The 20,226-nt window shown below is 47.4% G+C and overlaps 1 protein-coding gene across 4 annotated transcripts in view; it reads right to left on the reverse strand.

The window, feature by feature from the left end:
* Nucleotides 1–20,226, reverse strand: part of ABR (ABR activator of RhoGEF and GTPase) — a 118,015-nt gene that overhangs the window by 28,378 nt on the left and 69,411 nt on the right. For all 4 annotated transcript variants that reach the window (XM_028707587.2, XM_028707588.2, XM_028707589.2 and 1 more), the window contains 10 exons: nucleotides 17,389–17,441; nucleotides 15,613–15,753; nucleotides 12,521–12,642; nucleotides 11,548–11,713; nucleotides 10,063–10,185; nucleotides 8,685–8,760; nucleotides 6,988–7,092; nucleotides 5,371–5,445; nucleotides 4,255–4,352; nucleotides 2,485–2,616 (listed from right to left, as the gene is read on the reverse strand). In XM_028707587.2, the coding sequence (XP_028563420.2) occupies nucleotides 2,485–2,616; nucleotides 4,255–4,352; nucleotides 5,371–5,445; nucleotides 6,988–7,092; nucleotides 8,685–8,760; nucleotides 10,063–10,185; nucleotides 11,548–11,713; nucleotides 12,521–12,642; nucleotides 15,613–15,753; nucleotides 17,389–17,441 (1,091 nt within the window). The remainder of the gene's footprint in view (nucleotides 1–2,484; nucleotides 2,617–4,254; nucleotides 4,353–5,370; nucleotides 5,446–6,987; nucleotides 7,093–8,684; nucleotides 8,761–10,062; nucleotides 10,186–11,547; nucleotides 11,714–12,520; nucleotides 12,643–15,612; nucleotides 15,754–17,388; nucleotides 17,442–20,226) is intronic.

The raw sequence follows: 20,226 nt of genomic DNA on the forward strand, positions 1-20,226 counted from the left end.
AGGTACTTATTAAATTCTGATTTAATAAGTGTGAGTTTTAATCTGATTTTAGTCTATTGCTATTTTAACTTGTTGAAAGTCTGAAATTATTGTAGTGAATTTTCTTATGGGTAATTTTATTGCTTTATCTTATTTGTAAACCGCTTGAGGGTTTTGTTTCTTTTTACCATCAACTGGTTATAAATTTTATGAAACAAACAAACAAATAAAATTGTGTTTGCAAGATATGGCACCAGGGTCCCAGCATTCAAATGTAGATGAAGAAAACTCACACTGAAGCTTTGCACAGGACTTTGGATCCAGGTTTCCGCCACACCCCTCCCCAAAACTATCCTGTGGCAATTTTAGTTTCTATTGCACCTCAGAAAAAACCCCTCAGAAAAATAAACCAAAACCCAAAAGCAGACAACACGTTGCTATGAGAACACTCAGACACCCAGCAAAACAGTCGGTCTGCTCACAGACTCTGATGGTGCCTCAGCCTGTGCCAGTTTTTAAAAATAGTGGCAACTCTACATTATTCTGGAATCATCACCGAAGAACAAATCATCTCCCTTTTTGAAGGATGGGCCATTTGAGACACATCTTTGAAAAGCCAGCAGGGTATTTCTCTCCCTGGGTCAGAGGACAGCCGAGTAAATGGAGAACTAGGTCAATCATACAACAGCAGAGATGTGAGTCACTCAGAAACTTAGTCTCCCTAAAAACTGCAGGTGGTGTCCGCCAAAATATGGAAAGAGTGAGTTACCTTTGCAGATGAAACTCACTGAAACTGAACAGAGAGTCCACAAAGTAAGTTGTACCTTTGCCAGCTTGGGGCCTCCAGATCTTTTAAAGTCCAGCTGCCATCAGCTGCAGCTGGCACGGCCGTGTTTTCGACTACAATTCCCACCAGCTCCATCCATGTTTTGGAATCCATCTCCCATCAGCCCCAGCTAGTCCTGCACATCTAGAAGGCATCTGTTCAGCAAAGGCTGTACTAGGGAGAGACCATCACACAGGCCTAGGAGAAGGGAACTCTCCCTGCATAAATGTGCCACAGGTTTTTTATCTGATGCAAAGTCACCCTGAAGGGCGTTAAGACTCCAAAGAACCACATTTCTGGAACTAGACGTATTCCGCTTTGATGCCAAGATTTGACCCTCTGCAAGCCAAGTACAATTTGCGCCCCTTGTCGGAGACCAGATATGCTCCAGAACGTGCTTGCGAACATACAGATGGGCTGGAGACAAGAAGCAGGAAGCCAGACAAAGCCGCAGCATGCCAGAGAGGAAAGAGGAAAAAGCAAGCCCACCCACGGAGAGCCTGGCAGAGTGGCACAAAGGAAGTGGTGCCGCCTGCAGCTTGGCACCCGGGGAGACAGGTTGAACTGCATCGCTTTGGCATCCTAGCAAGTGGAGGAGCAAAGGGCCTCTTGATCAATGCCCCCAAACAAGGCATGTGATCCCTGGAGCAAGGATTGCCAATAATAGCCTGAAGGGCACTCACTTTTAAAAAGGAAGGCAAGGTAGTAGTAGTAAAGGTAAAGGGACCCCTGACCATTAGGTCCAGTCGTGACCGACTCTGGGGTTGCGGTGCCCATCTCGCTTTATTGGCCGAGGGAGCCGGGGTACAGCTTCCGGGTCATGTGGCCAGCATGACTAAGCCGCTTCTGGCGAACCAGAGCAGCGCACGGAAACGCCGTTTACCTTCCCGCCAGAGTGGTACCTATTTATCTACTTGCACTTTGATGTGCTTTCGAACTGCTAGGTTGGCAGGAGCAGGGACCGAGCAACGGGAGCTCACCCCATCACGGGGATTCAAACCGCTGATCTTTTGATCGGCAAGCCCTAGGCTCTGTGTAGTAGTGTAGTAAGATATTATTTTTACCCCTCCCATCTGGCTGGGTTTCCCCAGCCACTCTGGGCAGCTCCCAACAGAATATTAAAAACATGATAAAAGATCAAACATTAAAAATGTCCCTAAACAGGGCTACTTTCAGATGTCTTCTAAAAGTCAGATAGTTGTTTATTTCCTTGACATCTGATGGGAGGGCGTTCCACAGGGCGGGCGCCACTACTGAGAAGGCCCTCTGCCTCATTGTTGAAAAGCAACAACCAAGAAGACCTTGTGGCTTGGGAACAAAACACTGCCTCACACCAAGGAACATCCCACATGTTCTCTCACATACCTTCTCTAATATAACTACCACCACCTTGGCAATATGTACCAGAGACTGTCCCATTAGGAGGCAGAAGTCTCACCCATTTTGCAAAAAAAACAACCCCACTTTTGTGATTCTTCCATCACTTTGTACTACATGCTAGGGGTGGTGTTGCTGAGCTTCAGGGGCAGGACAACCTGAATGCATCTCTTCTTGAGGTGCTAGCTTTCTGCATACGGGTGGTTACAACGTGGAGGGTGGTATGGCGGTATTAGATGCCATCTCTGCAAACTTTCACAATGCCCGCTCCCCTTCCCACTCTCATGCCCGCGTGGCCCTACCTGGACCTGCCCCTTGCCCATGATCTTGTCCACGATCTCGTTGTTGTCCTTGTTCATCTTGCTCTTGTCGTAGCATTTCTCGTAGCAGAGGATCCGCAGCGACTGCGAGCCCTCCAGCTCAATCTCAAACTCCTGCAGAAGTGGGGCAGAGCAAAGAGGGGAGAAGAGGAGAGTGAGTGGGGACACGGGAAGGGTGGGGAGACGGGCGTGTTTGCTGTGTCGCTAAGGGAAGGACCATAACTCAGCAAGTGCCTCTGCTTTACACGCAGAAGGTCTCAGGTTCCAATTTCCGACAGCATCTCCAGGTAGGACTGAGAACGTCCCTTCCCTGAAACATTGGAGAGCTGTTGCCAGTCATAATAACAATAACAATAGTAATAATAATTTATTTCTTATGCCCCGCCCATCTGACTGGGTTGCCCCAGCCACTCTGGGTGGCTTCCAAGAAAATACAAACATTAAAAGCTTCCTAAAACAGGGCTGCCTTTAGATGTCTACGAAAACTCATATGATTGTTTCTCTCTCTGATATCTGGTGGGAGGGTGACACTACCAAGAAGGCCCTCTGCCTGGTTCCCTGTAACTTCACTTCTTGCAGTGAGGAAACTGCTTGGAGTTGGACCTCAGTGACCGGGCTGGACAATGGGGATGGAGACGCTCCTTCAGGTATAGAGTCAGGGTGGACAGTATTGGCAGTCAACGGTCTTTGCATACAGAAGGTCCTAAATTCAATCTCTAGCACCTTCAGGCAGGGCTGGGAATGTCCCTCCAGATCTGAAATCCGAGAGAGCTGCTGCCAATCAGTGTGGACAACACTGCGCCAGATGGTCTGACTGAGCGGCTTGCCATGCGTCTGACATGTACAAAAATCGGACGCTTAAAATGGCGTCCAGGGGAATCTTTTTGAATTTTAAGAGATGTCAGGAATTTCTGGGACATATGGCAACCTGGGTCCCCCCCCCTGGTTTTTTCCCATTTTTGGGGGGTGTTAAAAAAAAAAGTTCTGGGGGAGGCTGTGCCCCACCAGCAGTGGAAGTGATGAGAGGTCACTTCCCTTGGCTGGTGGAGGAGAGGGAGGAGGTGGGGGAGGGAGGCCACGCCGCCAACGTGAGCTTGGCCATTTTCAGGTTTTTTGGGTGGGGGGAGTCTGCAGGTTTTATGGCTTTGTTTATTTATTTTTTTCTGATGGAGCTGGGCACAATGACCACCCAGAGTGACCATCCAGCTGGTGCCTTTGAGGGTCTCCCTCCCGCAGTGGAGTGAGCGCAGCCACATGGAGGGCAGGGGGCTAGAGCTGCATGCGCAGCAGAATAGGGCGCTTGAGGCTCGAGGGGCTAGCAGTGAGAGGCACATTTTTACTCCTCCACCTCCTTAAGCATCAAGGAGCATTAAATTTAAAAAACGAAATAAAAACCAAGGCAGTTAAAAGGAATGCCTCTTCTCATCTGTGTGTAGCTCAACAACTTGGGTTAATAAGGTAGCTTCCAATGTTACGATTTAAATCAGCCCTTAATCTGGAAGCATGAGGACTAGAATCTTGCTTTATTTTTAGGGGAAGAGCTGTTGCTCAGTGGCAGAGCTTTGGCTTTGCATGAAGAAAGTCCCAGGTCCAGTGCACAACAGCGTCTTCAGGTAGGGCTGGTATAAGACTCCTGGAGAGCTGCTGCCGGTCAGTTTGGACAACACTGAACTTGATGGGCCAGTGGACAGAGCAGCTTCTTGCGTTCTTATTAGCCCTTAATTCAGAACTGTGAGGACTAGGCTTGCTCACCTCATTCCACTGGGGCTCGGTCGTGTCCCGGAACACCCGTGTCTTGGCTTTGCTGACAAAATAGCCGAAAGAGTCGACTTCCAGCGTGCAGTAGAGGTCTGGAAATAGGGAGAAGAGACATGTGAGGCAATCTTCCTGCCACTCTGCACCTCAAGGGGAGAAGACTGGATACTTCTAACTGGGAAGGGCACCACTGAAAACCAATCAGTTAGATTAACTGATGGATCAAAAGCTTTTGATTGCTGGATCAGCCAGCAGGTTAATTAAAACAAATAAATAAATGCAGTAATAATAATTCTACAGCGTTGTAATCTAACACAGTTCTATGCAGGGCGGACTTGTTGTTAGTCCTAGATGAATCAAATAATTGTAGAGATGGAAGGTACCACGAGGGTCATCTAGTCCAAACCTCTGCAAGGCAGGAATCTTTTGCCCCAAATGGGGCTCAGACCCACGACCCCAAGATTTACTGTCTCATGCTCTACAGACGAAGACACTGTTGTGACAAACCCAGCCGTGCTTTTGTCTAAAAGCAAGAGAAGTCTTGCACAGCCTTTTGGTTCCAGAATTATCACGTTTTCTCATACGCAACTGTGGTAAGTTAATGGACCGATAGAGCAAGACGTGCACGATTAAAGACAGACAAATATTTCTTGAAATGGGCAATTGGCCGGCTCTGAAGCACCACTTTTCCAGCTTCTTCAGATGCAGGATATCTATTTAGCAAACAAACACCACCCCCAGAGTTGCACTAGAAGCCAAGAGCAGCCTGAGAGATGGTGTTTGCTGATTTGTTAGACTGCACTTTGCCGCTTCATCTGAGGGTGAAACGGAGCCTGGGAAGATCTCAAACAGAAAGCCAAAAATTAAAAATCAGGTCGATAAGGGAGGGGGCTGAAGAGCAAAGCAGGAGGGGGAGGGAAGCCCCCGGCTCTTTGACAGGTGGTGGCTCAGTGGACCCTGCAGAAAAGGCCAGGCAGCAAGAAGAAGCAGTTGCCATCTCTGGCCCCTTCCTGTGCCAAGCCACTGCTGGCTCAAATCACAGAACGGGGCAGGGGAGAAACCAAAAATGCAGACATTCCCCCCGCCCCAATAAAACCCAGAAGCAGCACTCACTAGCAGATTGTTTGAAGCCCGTGGCAGAGTGGACGATAACATGTAAGAAGCCGTACATCCCAGGAGATTCGTCATCTGCGGAGAAACGAAGAAGCACCCAAAGAGAAAGCTATTAGATTTGTTTGTTTGTTTTTCCAGTTGCAATCATTATTATTTGAACAAGCTTTGAGTGGAACTGCTTGGGCTGCTAAATTGAAGCAATTAATTAAAGGGCCCAGGAAATGACTAACTAATGGAAGAAGACTCAGAAGGGTTGTCTTCGTCCACACCAAGTAAGATTGACGCTGCTAAAAGGCAGCTTTGGTAGGGCTGCAACGATTAATCTGGGCACCTGTTGTGATTCTTTTAACCTTCATCTGATCTGTGAGGACCAAAGCCCCCAGGCCCATGACATTTTTCACACATACAGCTGCAGAGCAGGCCATCGAGGGCATTGCCACAAATTGTCACCTGTGCAACTCCCCCAAATTTCAGCCCTTTACCATTTGCTGCTTTCCCCTTCTGGAAACACAAAACCACCCGAGGCCTAAGATGACCTCCAAATGCGTTGAATTTTGCCATTGGGGTGTGTATACTAACTCAGCCAATGTTAGTGGGCTGGGGGAGTAAAACACTCCCTCATTTTCCCCTAGGGAATCCGTCAGAAAAAGGTCACGAAAGCGTGTGGGGTGTCAATAGGTTGGCACAAACTCGATTTCACTTAACCAAAAATGATTTCCTTGGGTTTCTTAATGGGGTCAGAAAAAAACACTCCACAAAACTCCTAATGTTAGTTCTCACCTGTAACAAAAGAATTTCTAGACAGTTTACCATATTTTCATAATCTTTTTCCTTTAAAAGATAGTTTTTGTTGGTTGTAAATGCCGCTGAAAATAATCCACCACACAGTGGAAATCTCATTGGGATAGAAAGCGCCTCCCAAACTGTTAATGTGATTTTCTTTCACACCTTGGATGAAGGTTAATTGAACATTACATGTTTTGTTTATTCTATAAAAATGAATAAAGCAAACTTTTTTTAAAAAAATGCCACTATGCCTCTGCTAAATAATAATAATTTAAAAAAAAACAAAGACAGAAGAACACAGAGAACACAGGAAGGCAACAGTTTAGCCATGATGTCAGGAATCTCAGAAACACACTGCAGGGATAAGACACACAGCCTTATATACATGGCGGCATCTAGTGGTGGGACAGAGATGTAAACCCGGCCCATAACCTGAGGCCTGTAGGACATGGCTGGGCACCATGTTGGCAACCTTTGTTGCTAGGGCAGGTCCTGGACTGGTACCCAAACTGGCATGAGCTGTGTGGTTCTTCTACTTCTGATGGTGGCAGAATCTTGGTGAGGGGGAAATAGAGGGGAAGACAGAGAAATTGGAGCATTTCTTCACTTGGCTGTAGGCAAAAGTGTACAGCACTGCTTTTATGGCAGCTGGTGCCCACTGGGACTGGTAGGGTGGAAGGCAGGGAGCCTGACAGTAGGTGGCGCCAGAGCCAACAGAAGGTGCCGCCAACTAATTCTAGGGCATTCCATCTCACAATGAAGCAGAAGGCATCCAAGTGGTAGTGGGGGCAGGGGGTGGGGAGAGAGGAGGAGGGCAAAGGCATCACTCACCGTCCTTATTGCTGGTGACAGGAATGTTGTGGACGGTGCGTAGCTTGAAGCACGACCCTGTCAGGACCTGCAGCTCCACAGAGCTTAGCACAAAGGTCTGGAGATCTATCGTGCAGGAATAAAAGAAGTTGGTTTAGCACAGAGAAGAATTGGTGGGTTACAGTCCAGTATGAGACCAAACACATTGCATGACAAAGGATCTCTGGTTGCTTCTGCAGGAGATATTCACCAGCGGGCAGCAGAGAGTTAATACTGGGGAGACCCACCAAGGGCCCTTCTGGGCATCCTTTTTCTTGCCCATTAGTGATGATTGGTCCTCGTGATGTCATCCGGTCAGCTACCTGCAAACCTGCCCGCAAGGTGTAGTGGTTAGAGTGTCGGACTAGGACCTGGGAGTGACCAGGGTTCAAATCCCCACTTGGCCATGATGCTCACTGCCTTTGTCAACCTAATCTACCTCACAGGGTTGTTGTGAGAATAAATAGAGGCGGGGAACCATGTCTGCCACCTTGAGCTCCTCGGAGAAAAAGGCAGAATATAAATGCAATAAATAAATATTTTGGAGCAGACGTTCTGCTTCAGTTCGAATGGCTGTGTGTGCCGCAGCTTCCTGCTGAAATCTTGTTCACATTTCATACTGCAAACAGCTTATTTCAGGTCTTACTTTTGTGGCCCTCCGGGTGGCAATAACGTGGTCACGTTGGGGAAGCATTGCAGAATAAATGAATAAAGTAGAATGGCGTATGGACAGCCTAGCATAAATCCAGGGCTAATGCACTATTACCCCGTCAAATATTTATTTATAAAAATATTTATATACCGCTATTTCATTGAAAAATATCAAAGCAGTTTACAATAATAGATAAAAGCATACAATAAAAACCGTTCCAAGAATTAAAATCAGACATCAATTAACTATTGTGGAAAGATGCATTCTTAGTTTTCAGCATATGTTTAAAAGCCGAAACCAGCTTTCTGCTGTAGTATACATGAAATGACCCCTTTGGACTTTATTTTACATGGATGTTATTAGTATTGTGTATATAGTATACAGTATACAGTATACAGTATACAGTATATAGTATATAGTATATATACTATATACGAAAGCATATATAGTATATAGTATATAGTATATAGTATAGTATATAGTATATAGTATAGTATATAGTATAGTATATAGTATAGCTCTGTTCCAGTAACAAGAAGCCGAAAGCACCAGCCTGAAGATGACTGAAGATGACGAGTGAGACCTCGTCGAAACGTCGCCTAGACACCCCATCTTTTACACGGGAAGACACCCGAGGACACCAAAACCTGCATTCCTGTACCCGTGAAAATCTACGAAAGCATATATAGTATATAGTATATAGTATTGTGGTTATGGCTTATGGCTAAGCAAATAAATTTACCTTATTTTCCCTCCCTCAAACCCCCACCAATCTAGAGGGACTCTTACTGTAGAAACTGGTCCCTGGAACCCCCATCCAGATGACCCCACAGTCACCAGATTAGCCAGAGGCCAAAGAAGAATGCAGGGGTTTTGGGAAGCCAGCCATGGAAGGAAGGGTCTGGGGCCTCAGGCCCCGAAGCCCCCCACTCCCTTCTTGAACTGGGCATTCAGGCAATGCTAGTGGTCGCCCTGGGCACTGCCAGGTTGTGAGGGGAGAGATGTTACCACAACAAGAATCTCTTGCCTTTCTTCTGCAGCTTTTGGATGGCCTCCCTCCACTCGGCTCGCTCGTAGTCGGAGGAAAGCAGAAACAGGTAGCTCTGGAAGAAAAGCAGGATGGTGCTCAGCCTGGCGGCAAACATAGGAGCTCCCTGCCTCCCAAAGAGCAGAGAGAGAGAGAGGGGGGGGGAGGGAGGGAGGGGAGAGAGAGAGAGAGAGAGAGAGAGAGAGAGAGAGAGAGAGAGAGAGAGAAAGTACATGGCCCACACAAAGAGGAGGAAGATCAGAGTTTTGGGCAGCAGCTGGGGGTAGCAATCACGGGGAAGACTCTTCTCTGTTGGAGAGCTGCTGCCAGTCAAGGGAAGACAATGTTGGACTAGGTGGACAGATAGCCTGACGATACAACGATAATCTTGATTGTCATTGTCCCATACAGTACAACGAAATTGAAAAAATCTACATCAAACATTCAAAACCAACAAGCCTGCTATCCCAGCCTGTTTAGCCCCCTAAAAACTCTAGTACCCCATAATTAAATACAATATACTCCCACAGAGACTACCTTACACTGCGTTTAAAACCAAAATCGCATTTGCGTAGAAACTGTTTCTCAGGCGGCTAGTCCTAGTCTTAATAACCCTGTACCTTCTTTCCAGAAGGCAGAAGCTGAAAGAGATCATTTCCAGGGTGCGCACTATCCTGCACTATCTGTACAGCTTTCTTATGACACCTGGAAGTGTAGATTTGATCCAAGGTGGGAAGAGTGCACCCAATTATTCTCTCTGCAGTCTTTACAACCCTGGACAGCATTGTTTTTTCCCTGACTGTGCAGCTCCCAAACCACACACACAGACCATAAGTTAATACACTCTCAACAGTACAATGATAAAATGCCATCAACAGGTCCTTTGAGAGATTGTTTTTCCATAGGATTCTCAGAAAATATAACCTCTGTCCCAACTTAAGGCATTTTCCTATGTTCTTAAGGGAGGCTCAGTGATAGAGCACCTGCTTTGTTTGCAGAAGGTCCCAAGTCCAATCCCCCGTGGCATTTCCATTCAGAGCTGGAACCCCAGAGAGCTGCTGCCAGTCAGTGCAGACAATACCGAGTGAGATGGACCAATGTGGCCTCACTCAGTATAAGGCAGCTTCCCACGTACTTACTTAAATCAGAACCATGAGGACTGGGATCTTGCTCTGCTGATTTAGGAAAAGGGCTGTCGCTCAGAGGTGGAGCGCCTGCTTTGCATGCAGAAGGTCCAATTAAAATAAAAGATTGGCAACTGTAAAGACCCTTCTCTGTCCGGGACCCCAGAAAGCAGCTGCCAATCAGAGGAGACACCTGCCTCTCTCTTCCCGCCCACAGCCCCACCCCTACCCAGGCACGACTCATGTGTCCGTACTTTCCCATTGCGGTTGTGGATCCGGAAGGGGATGGATGGGGAGTTGAGCAGGAGCCAGAACTCGTTGTCAAACATCTTCTTCTTTAGCCGTTCCATCGCTCGGCTCTGACCCTTGTTCGCCTTCTGGGAAAGAAGAGAAGGAACAATGTTTGACACACAATTCTCTTCCATTTGGGACCAGGGGCATCGGTGGGTCACATAAAAGATTCAGGGACAGGAGTCCATAGAGACAAATCTGCATAAAATATGCACATGCTAATACATTACGCTAACACCTATGTTTATTCCCAAGCTTTCCCCATGACTCATAAAATTGGACCTTGTTTCATGTCTTAGAACCTTCTGGGTTTCTTTTATTCACATTTATAAATGACTTTTAATAATGTGTCTTAATATTGTGTCTTAGTTGTTGTAACCTGCCCGTGGACCTATGGGTGAATGGTGAATAATCATTACTAATAATAGTAGTTTTAGATTGTGCTTATGTTCTTGCTTTAATGATAGATAGATAGATAGATAGATAGATAGATAGATAGATGATAGATAGATAGATAGACAGACTTTATTTGCGTAGCCGACAGGCCATAGCATCAAAGGACAAACACCGACAAAAATACATTACAAATATAGTTACCATAAAATCTTATGACCTATTAAAACCCTAGGTAGAAGGTGGATTATCATTCATCAATGACCCTCTGTCCCATGGGCTGCGGCCTTTTATCTGGTAGATTGTTCCAGGTCGGTTAGGTAAATAGACCAGCCAAATTGAAAGATTATAAATATAAATATAACCTATCTATCTATCTATCTATCTATCTATCTATCTGATGATACTGTACATTGTTTGGGGTTTTGTTAGACTACACACCACTTAGAGATTTTTAAAATAATAATAATATAATAATAATAATAATAAATCTTTATTGTCATTATTAAGTAGATTATAACTGCTATTAAATAAATAACTGAATAGATGCAAATTTAGGCTTTAACTCTCAAAACAGAACAAAATCAACTAATTTTCCATCCGAATCACCTTAGAGAAAATTCTTCAAATCATTTACCCCCCTCAAATTAATTTCCCCAAGAGACCCTGCTCCAGATCCATTCACTTGTCCCTGTTCCTCAGTCCCTAAATCATTTCTAGGCAGAGAAAACCAAATTTCTTCTTCCAAATTTATATCCCACCCAGTCACTCAGATCTCCCCACAACTCAGTCTCTCACAGAAACACTCTTTGGGGCACTTAGAAAAAGATCCGTGGGCCTCTACCCTGTGGCCTGCTCCTTAGCTACACTGCTGTCTCAGATATAAATTTGGGAAGTCACTAAGTGCAGGAATCCAATGACCGGAAAGCGATTCTGTCTTCAAAGCCAGCTGGTGGAGTTTCCAAAAGGCACTGGAAACAGAATACTGGGGTAGAGGTAGATGGACCTTTCCATATGATTCAGCAAGGGTGTTTTTAGCCTGCCCCAGGGCATACCTCCTTCTGCACCTCGCTCTTCATAGAGGAGATCTTTATCTTCATGTCCTCCAGGTCGTGGTCGGGCATGGCATGGACGTGTGGGCAGGAGTCCGACTCCTCCAGCGACGGGAACACCAGTTCGGCCAAGGGCATGTACCACTTGCAGTCATATTGCTGGTGTTTCCTGGGAAGGAAACGAAGAGCTCATTCTGGGCAACCCCAGTGATCCACACGGCCCCAGACTCTGCAGAGCTGTTGCCAGCCGGTGTAGACAGTATGGAACTACACAGGCCAAGTGGAAGGACTGTAGCTCAGTGCTGCAAAGCATCTGCATTGAATGCAGAATGTTCAGCCCCTAGCAGCATCTCCAGGTAAGGCTGCGACTGTGCCCTGTCTGGAACCCTGCTGCCAGTCAGTGCAGACAATACTAGATGCCACAGTATAAGGCAGGTTCCTATATTCCTTTTAAAACCAGCCCTCAATTCAGAATCATGAGGACTGGAATCTTGGCTTTATTTTTAGGGGAACAGATGAAGCTCACTGGCAGCACCTCCAGGCAGACAGTCCCAGATTCAGTCCCTGGAATCTCCAAACATGCCTGGAAAATATTTCCTGCCTGAAACCCTGGAGTGCCACTGCCAGTCAGTATAGATAATGGTAAGCTAGATCAACAAACAGCACCAGGCCATTTGCTACACTCCCATTTGAAGCACCCTTTTCTTCAGAACCATGTAGATTGGGGTATTAACTTCATTTTTAAAGAACAAACATTTGCTCAGTGGCAGAGCACACTGCCTGCATGCAAAAGCTCCCAGATTCAATCCCTGGAAGTAACTCCAGGTTATACCGCTTAGGGATATTTTAAATATATTAAACGGTATAGAAATTAAATAATCATTCATTCTGCTACGGACAAAGTGCAAGGGAAGGTCAGGATTCCCACCCTGTGCCCTGTTCTTCCCTACTCATCTAGACCTCCCCCGGGCCTCACCCCACGCCCGTTTTCTTCAGCTTGGCACAGAGAAGGACGTCTGTGAAGAGGAAGACGTGGCGCAGCTTGCGGGAGCCCTCGGCCAACTCCACCAAGAAGCCGTCCTTGACCAGTTGCCGCGTCTGCAGGTGCGACAGCAAAAGAGGAAAGCACGTGTGTGAGGAGGAGGAGGAGGAGGAGGAGGAGGAGGAGGAGGAGGAGGAGGAGGAGGAGAATGTAAGAACATCAGCAGCCAGTGGCCCGTCAAGTTCCCAGCATCCCCTTCTCACAGTGGCCAACCGGATGCCCCCAAAGGAAGCCCACAAGCAGAGCCTGAGCGCAAGAGCAACTCCCCAGTATACTGCCTCCAAAAGTAGAAGCAGCATACAGTCATCATGGCTGTCAATAGCTTTATCCTCATGAATTTTAGTGTAATGGTCAGGGACTGGCTGGATGAGGAAGAGTGGTGGCAACTGCCTGCCCAAGAGCTCCCCAAGGAGGGCAAAAGACGATGACTTAGATCAGGGCTCCTCAAACTTTTTAAACAGGGGGCCAGTTCACTGTCCCTCAGACACTGTTGGGGGCCAGACTATAGTTTGAAAATAATAATATGAACGAATTCCTATGCACACTGCGCATATTTTATTTGTAGTGCACATAAAACAGGAAAAACAATACATTATTTAAAATGTTAGATTATGGGTGGTAGCCAATGACAGTTTGCCAGATCACTCAGAGTAGATCTACTGAAAGCAATGAACACGAGTCACTTGGGTCTATTAATTTCAATGGGTCTACGCAGAGTAACACTGAGTTTTGCCCACATCCCAATTACTTGCAGCACTGTCTGAAACGCCTTATTATCTCGACACCCTTGTCCGTCCATCCCCCACTTTCCTCCTCAAATCCGTGCCACTTGTGGCGAGGCGACCTTCAGGGAGGGAGAGGGGATCAAGCAAGCAGCCACACCAACATATATTAAAAGGAGCGTCTTCTCCAGCAACCAACCTGCCCCCCTCCAAGGTCTTGGATATGGAGGAGGAACAACTGCGAGGGAACTAACTTAGGTAGACCGGAGGAGCAGGGAGGGAGAAGCGGGCACAGATTTTCTCCTATAGGGGAAGGGTGGTGGTGGCGGCAGGATCCTTGCAACACCCAGCATGTTCTCCCTACCCATATCTCCAGCTAGCCCTGTCCTGCTTCCCCCAGCAGCCCAGCGGTGTTGCACATCTCCCCTCTGAGACCTCCTCGACTGGTGCATGTAAGCCAAGGAACCTTTTGGAACGCCGGGGATGGAATTGTTGCTAATTTTCGCCGCTTTCCTTTTTGTGCGCAGTGGGTTCTGCAATTGCCAGACGGGCCGGGTTCAGGACCCTGGCGGGCCAGATCTGGCCCTTGGACCGTAGTTTGAGGACCCCTGACTTAGATCCTGGACCCTGCTGGAAGAACAGTCTGCAGAAGGGACGAGCTGGGAGGTGGAGGAAGCGGGGTGGTGGTGTGAGCAATCAAAGGGGGTGGGGGTCAGGATAAGGAATTAGAGGCTGAGACAGGGTTAGAGGCTGAGAGTCACAGTGTGAGCACCAACTCAGACAGAGAGGGGTCAGAGGTTGACCTTGCTCCCCAGTTCTCCTCCGCCTCTGACACCCCACTCGAGAGTCCTGCTGCACGTTACTGAGCAATGGGCCAGACAGCCCCAGAGGAGGAGCTCACCCCTTGACGCAGCCTTCGTCTCAGCTCTACCTCTCTTTTAAATCAGAACCAGTGAAGGCGGTGAATGTCCAGTGTGAGTGCCTGGAGGCAGTAGGAGGATGGATGGAAGCTAACAGATTGAGGTTGAATCCTGACAAGACAGAAGTACTGGTTTTGGGGGGACAGGGTGGGCGTGGGTGGGGGACTCCCTGGTCCTGAATGGGGTCACTGTGCCCCTGAAGGACCAGGTGCGCAGCCTGGGAGTCATTTTGGTCTCACAGCTGTCCATGGAGGCGCAGGTTAATTCTGTGTCCAGGGCAGCTGTCTACCAGCTCCACCTGGTACGCAGGCTGAGACCCTCCCTGCCCGCAGACTGTCTCGCCAGAGTGGTGCATGCTCTAGTTATCTCCTGCTTGGACTTCTGCAACGCGCTCTACGTGGGGCCACCTTTGAAGGTGACCCGGAAACTGCAATTAATCCAGAATGCGGCAGCTAGACTGGTGACTGGGAGTGGGCATAACACCGGTTCTGAGAGATCTGCATTGGCTCCCAGTACGTTTCCGAGCACAATTCAAAGTGTTGGTGCTGACTTTTAAAGCCCTAAACAGCCTTGGTCCTGCATACCCGAAGGAGCGTCTCCACCCCCATTGAGATCCAGTGCTGAGGGCCTTCTGCCGGTTCCCTCATTGCGAGAAGTGAGGTTACAAGGAACCAGACAGAGGGCCTTCTCGGTAGTGGAGCCTGCCCTGTGGAATGCCCTCCCATAAGAGGTAAAGGAAATAAGCAGCTATCTTATTTTTAAAAGACACCTGAAGGCAGCCCTGTTTAGGGAAGTTTTTAATATTTAATGCCGTATTGTTCTTAACACTCAATTGGGAGCTGCCCAGAGTGGCTGGGGAAACTCAGAAAGATGGGTGGGGTATAAATATATTATTATTATTATTATTATTATTATTATTATTATTATTATTATTAGTCTGCCTTGGAGGGATCCTCTAGTGAGAGGCTAGAGGGGAAGGGCGGGGACAGTGGTCAGTTTCAAAACGTCTCCATCTGCACTGAGACCAGCCAGAGGAGCTCTGCTGTATTGTTCGTTTCTGTTATGCAAAAGCTAATTGCATTCCGTGCCTCCGGTGCCTCCCTGCCCTGTGGTCAACCTGGGCTCGCTTGACCGCTCCTTGACAAATTGCTGAAACTCTGACAGTAATCCTCTTGTAATGCTATCGTGGTTGGTGGGCATCGCTGCCTCCGGTGAGAGAAATACTGAGCAATACTGAGCTAATATGCTCCTATGGCTCTTCCCAAGTTCTCAAAATATGCCCCCTCCAGGCACCCCCTCTCACTGCTCTGCCAGCCTCTCAGTGCTGGAAGCTTCTCTGGCCCCTCTCTCTCACACACACCCCACTTCATCCCCTCCCGCTTACCTCTCCTTTGGGGGTGGTGACTGCCGTCCTGCGGGGGTCGATGTCCTCATTGATACTGGAGAGGAAGTTCTGAGAGATACGGAGGGCATCTTGGAGCAGCGGGTAGTCGGGGTGGTCAGAAGGAGTGTGCTTGAGCAGATCCTAGTGCAGCAGGAGAAGAATGGACCTTGAGATTTTAAGGTAAAGGTAAAGGTACCCCTGCCCGTACGGGCCAGTCTTGACAGACTCTGGGGTTGTGCGCCCATCTCACTCAAGAGGCCGGGGGCCAGCGCTGTCCGGAGACACTTCCGGGTCACGTGGCCAGCGTGACAAGCTGCATCTGGCGAGCCAGCGCAGCACACGGAACACCGTTTACCTTCCCGCTGGTAAGCAGTCCCTATTTATCTACTTGCACCCGGGGGTGCTTTCAAACTGCTAGGTTGGCAGGCGCTGGGACTGAGCAGCGGGAGCGCACCTTGCCGCGGGGATTCAAACCGCCGACCTTTCGATCGGCAAGCCCTAGGCGCTGAGGCTTTTACCCACAGCGCCACCCGCGTCCCTTGAGATTTTACAGATGTGTTATTTCTTAATTATTATTTTTTTTAATGCATTATGGGACTTTCCAGAAAGTGAGCCATGTTAGTCTTTATGGTGCTATAAGAGTCTTTGAGCTGGCTTTGCTGCTGCTGAGTAACACATCTTAAAATGGCAAGATTCAAAAGCCAGTGGGGAAGACATGTTGGCCTCCCAGGACATGTTTGTTTGTTTAAAACATGGGTAGGCAAACTAAGGCCTGGGGGCTGGATCCGGCCCAATCGCCTTCTTAATCCGGCCTGCGGACGGTCCAGGAATCAGCGTGTTTTTACATGAGTAGAATGTGTGGTTTCATTTAAAATGCACCTCTCTGGGTTATTTGTGGGGCATAGGGATTTGTTCATTTATCCCCAAAAAAATATAGTCCGGCCCCCCACAAGGTCTGAGGGACAGTGGACCAACCCCCTGCTGAAAAAGTTTGCTGACCCCTGGTTTAAAACAAAAGAAGAAGGTGACTTAAGAGAGGACACTCTTTTAATGACTTAAAGTGGCCGTTTTTGAACTTTGCAGCGTGAAACCACTGAATTACCATTTCTCAAGAGGTTTAATGCTATCATTTATGGACAGGATCAGGACAAAGGTGTTGATGGGTTTTTAAAAAAATCACAGTCCCTTCCAACTCTACAATTCTGTGACTCTACTATGACAAGCATTAATTGTCTGACCAATGCCACAATGTCTGTGTTATTAACAACTGTTTTACAAACTGCCATGGTCAGTTATGTACATCAGTGACCTCACCTCTGCATTTAATTTTGCTCTGATTTCATCTGGAAAGAACCCAGAAAAAACAGGCTAATGCAGACTAAGCATGTTCTGTAGCCACAGAACACCAAATATCTGTTGGCGTGGTTTTGATGGTGGTATAGAAAATGGGGGTGGAGGGATGGAATGGCATATTCGGTTAAAGGGCACAGCTGGCACCCGGAGCTGGCAAAATGTTGCTCTATACTGCAACATTTTGTTGCGGGTTCCATTTGAATAGGGTCTATTCTGGGGCTACACCTTGAGATGGTAGTTGTTTTTATTTAAAAAAAAAATCTGCAAGGATTAAATATGGGCAGGTTTTGATCATAGCAAAGAGGCAAATGGATTCCTTGGTTTTGTAGAAATTGCTCTCTTACATACGCATACGTGAGACCGGCTGAATTTTGGAGCACTGGCATCTGACGGCAACAGGTGAAAAACAAAAGCTATACTTACATGTAATACAAGAGTGCTCCGGGTCACTCGATTTATGGGCTTGTACAGCAGTGCTATAAGCAAGGAAGAGAGAGACAGGTAAGCCATTGAGTGCCACACAAAATAGCCACCGTATCCACAATCTGCATCAGAAAAAGCCACATGTAGGGCACTGCCCCACCAACTCCAGTCTGCCCTCAGCCAGCCCCCAATTGCCCTGCCTTTTTACACTCAACCAGCCCACTGAGTGGCCCTGCCTGTCAACTTCTTCCTCCTCCTCTTCTGTCTCAGTGCTGCCCCTTGTAGAACTCAGCTGTGTGGAGGATTCCCCTCAGAGAAAGGCAGGGTTCAAATTTATTAAATAAATGAAAAACCTGGTCTATTCTGTTATGAGACATTGGAAATAGCCCTTCTTTGTGTGCCTCCAACACAAGAGGTCCAGAGGGTGGCAACATGAGAACGGGGCCTTTTCTGTGGTGGCTCCCCATTTGCAGAATGCTCTCCCCAGGGAGGCTCGTCTGGCACCTTCATTATACACCTTTAGGCACCAGGCAACAACGTTCCTCTTCAACCAGGCCTTGGGCTGATTGACATCCTTTTAAATGTGTTGTGCGGGGGGGGGGGGTTATTGGGTTGTCTTTGTTTTTATTTATGTATTTGCAGATTTTTATGCTGCGAACTGCCCTGAGATCTAAAGGTATAGGGTGATAAACTAACAACAACAACAACAACATTGCTGCCTGTGGCTTCAATGTTTCGTTATTCCTGTTTCACTTCTCACCTCTGTGATCAGACTGATTTGGGATTGCTACAAAACCACATAAAGCACATGTCACCTGTCTACAAACAGAAGGGCCTTCTTGTTAGTGGCGCCTGCTCTGTGGAATGCCCTCCCACTAGATGTCAAGGAAATAAAAAACTATCTGACTTTTAGAAGACATCTGAAGGCAGCCCTGTTTAGGGAAGCTTTTAATGTTTGATGTTTTATTGCGTTTTTCATATCCTGTTGGAAGCCACCCAGAGTGGCTGCGGAGGCCCGGCCAGATGGGTGGGATATAAGTAACAAATTATTAGCATTATTATTATTATTATTATTATTATTATTATTATTATTATTCCCACTGGATATTTGCTGAACTACAACTCCCATCCTCCCTCACCATTGGTTGTGCTGAGTGAGGGCTGATGGGATCTGGAGTCCAAAACATGTGGAGGAGACCAAGTTAGGTCTGATATGCCAAAAGCAAACATGGCGCTGGCAGCCATTTTGCCTCTTCACGTGCCCCTCACAAATAAAGGCAGCTGAACTCCACACCCATAACCATCTCTAGCCTAACCTTGCCGTGCCCCGTCACACACGTCAAGGTGTGCCTTTGTGTGTGAGAGAGATTCATGCTCCTATTTCCTGTGCAAATTAGGTCCCTTCCGCTTCATATGTGAAGAGGGCAGGCTCTGAACAAACATGGCCACCCTACCACGTTGGGATGTGGGGCTGTAGCCAACGTCCATTGCCCTCAGAGCAGGCCCATTGAAACGAATGGACATGACTAGCAAAGCCCCATTCATTTCAACGGGTCTACTCTGAGTAACAGTTAGCTGTTACCCAGCTAGGGAAGGGGGCAGACCCAGAGCAAACATGGCCGCCCAACCACACCTCTGGTTTAAACAGAGGCAAAAGGGGAATGCATGTCAGTGCCACAGAGATGGGGCACAGGGTTAGGGGACATGCGGCCTTCCAACTTACATCAGCCCTGGCCAGGGATGATGGGAGTTGGAGCCCCACAGATGTTTCCCACTCTGCTCTAGGCCCACATCTATTGACTAACCACCCAAAAAACCTATTGGCAGTCTCTGAAACCCAGCCCAGTCAACAGAGCCTAACAGAGGGTGGCCCCAAAGTTTCTATCTTTTCCTTTTCCCAATGGGAAATGGGTGGAATAATGAGTTTTCCCATTATATAACAAAAGGAAGGGAAGTGGGGGTTGGTGCTGTGAACCGCCCCGAGATCTTCGGATGAAGGGCTGTATACAAATTTAAGTAAGAAATAAAATAAACAGTGTCAAAATAGAGATGAAAAGAAAGAAAAACAGGCAGAACCTCAAAAACAAAGGTTGTACACCAGACCACACCAGCTGTCTCCCACCAAAAAAAAAATATTCTGCATTTTTGCAGAGCTCCTGAGGCTTCATCTCTTGCTCTGTATCACACACCCCTTCTCACTGCAAGTGTGAGCAAGAAGAGGGGAAATTATGATCTTTAATACTATCTGGGTGGGTGTGCCCAAGCATTTGAAACTAACGTCAGATTCTGAAATAAATACTGTACAGGCACAGGGAGTTTCCTCAGACTTCTACTTGGGTTACGGAAGCGTGGTTTTAAAAAAACATTTTGGAAGAATGACACAGATCAAGCGGTTTTGCACGCTCACACAGTGGCTAAGTGCTTGGAAAACTGTTGTTTCATTTCACCTCCTTGAATTCCACATTACATCATCCTTTCTTTTTTAAAAAAAGACAAGTGCCAAGGACACAGCTTAAAGAGAGCTTTCCCGGCCGAATCCCAAAACTCTTGTGTCTCTCTGGGACGCCTCCTTGAGGATGGCCCACAGAATTTGGGTGTCCGGGACAAAATGGCACATGCGGAACTCATAGCAATTAAAAAATACACACACACAAACCCCAAACCCAGTCCTGCCATTAAGCTATAAAACTGACAATTTGCTGCCCTCTAGCGGTGCAGCAAAACCTGCTGCCCAAGTCAAGAATTAAGGCAGGTGGAGGCTGAGCATTCATCTCCCTGAAATGTTTGTGCGCTTGGCTCCAGTCCAGCCCAGACGCACATCGTGGATTTCCCCCTTTC

This window comes from Podarcis muralis, chromosome 15, assembly GCF_964188315.1.
Source record: "Podarcis muralis chromosome 15, rPodMur119.hap1.1, whole genome shotgun sequence".
NCBI lineage: Eukaryota > Metazoa > Chordata > Lepidosauria > Squamata > Lacertidae > Podarcis > Podarcis muralis.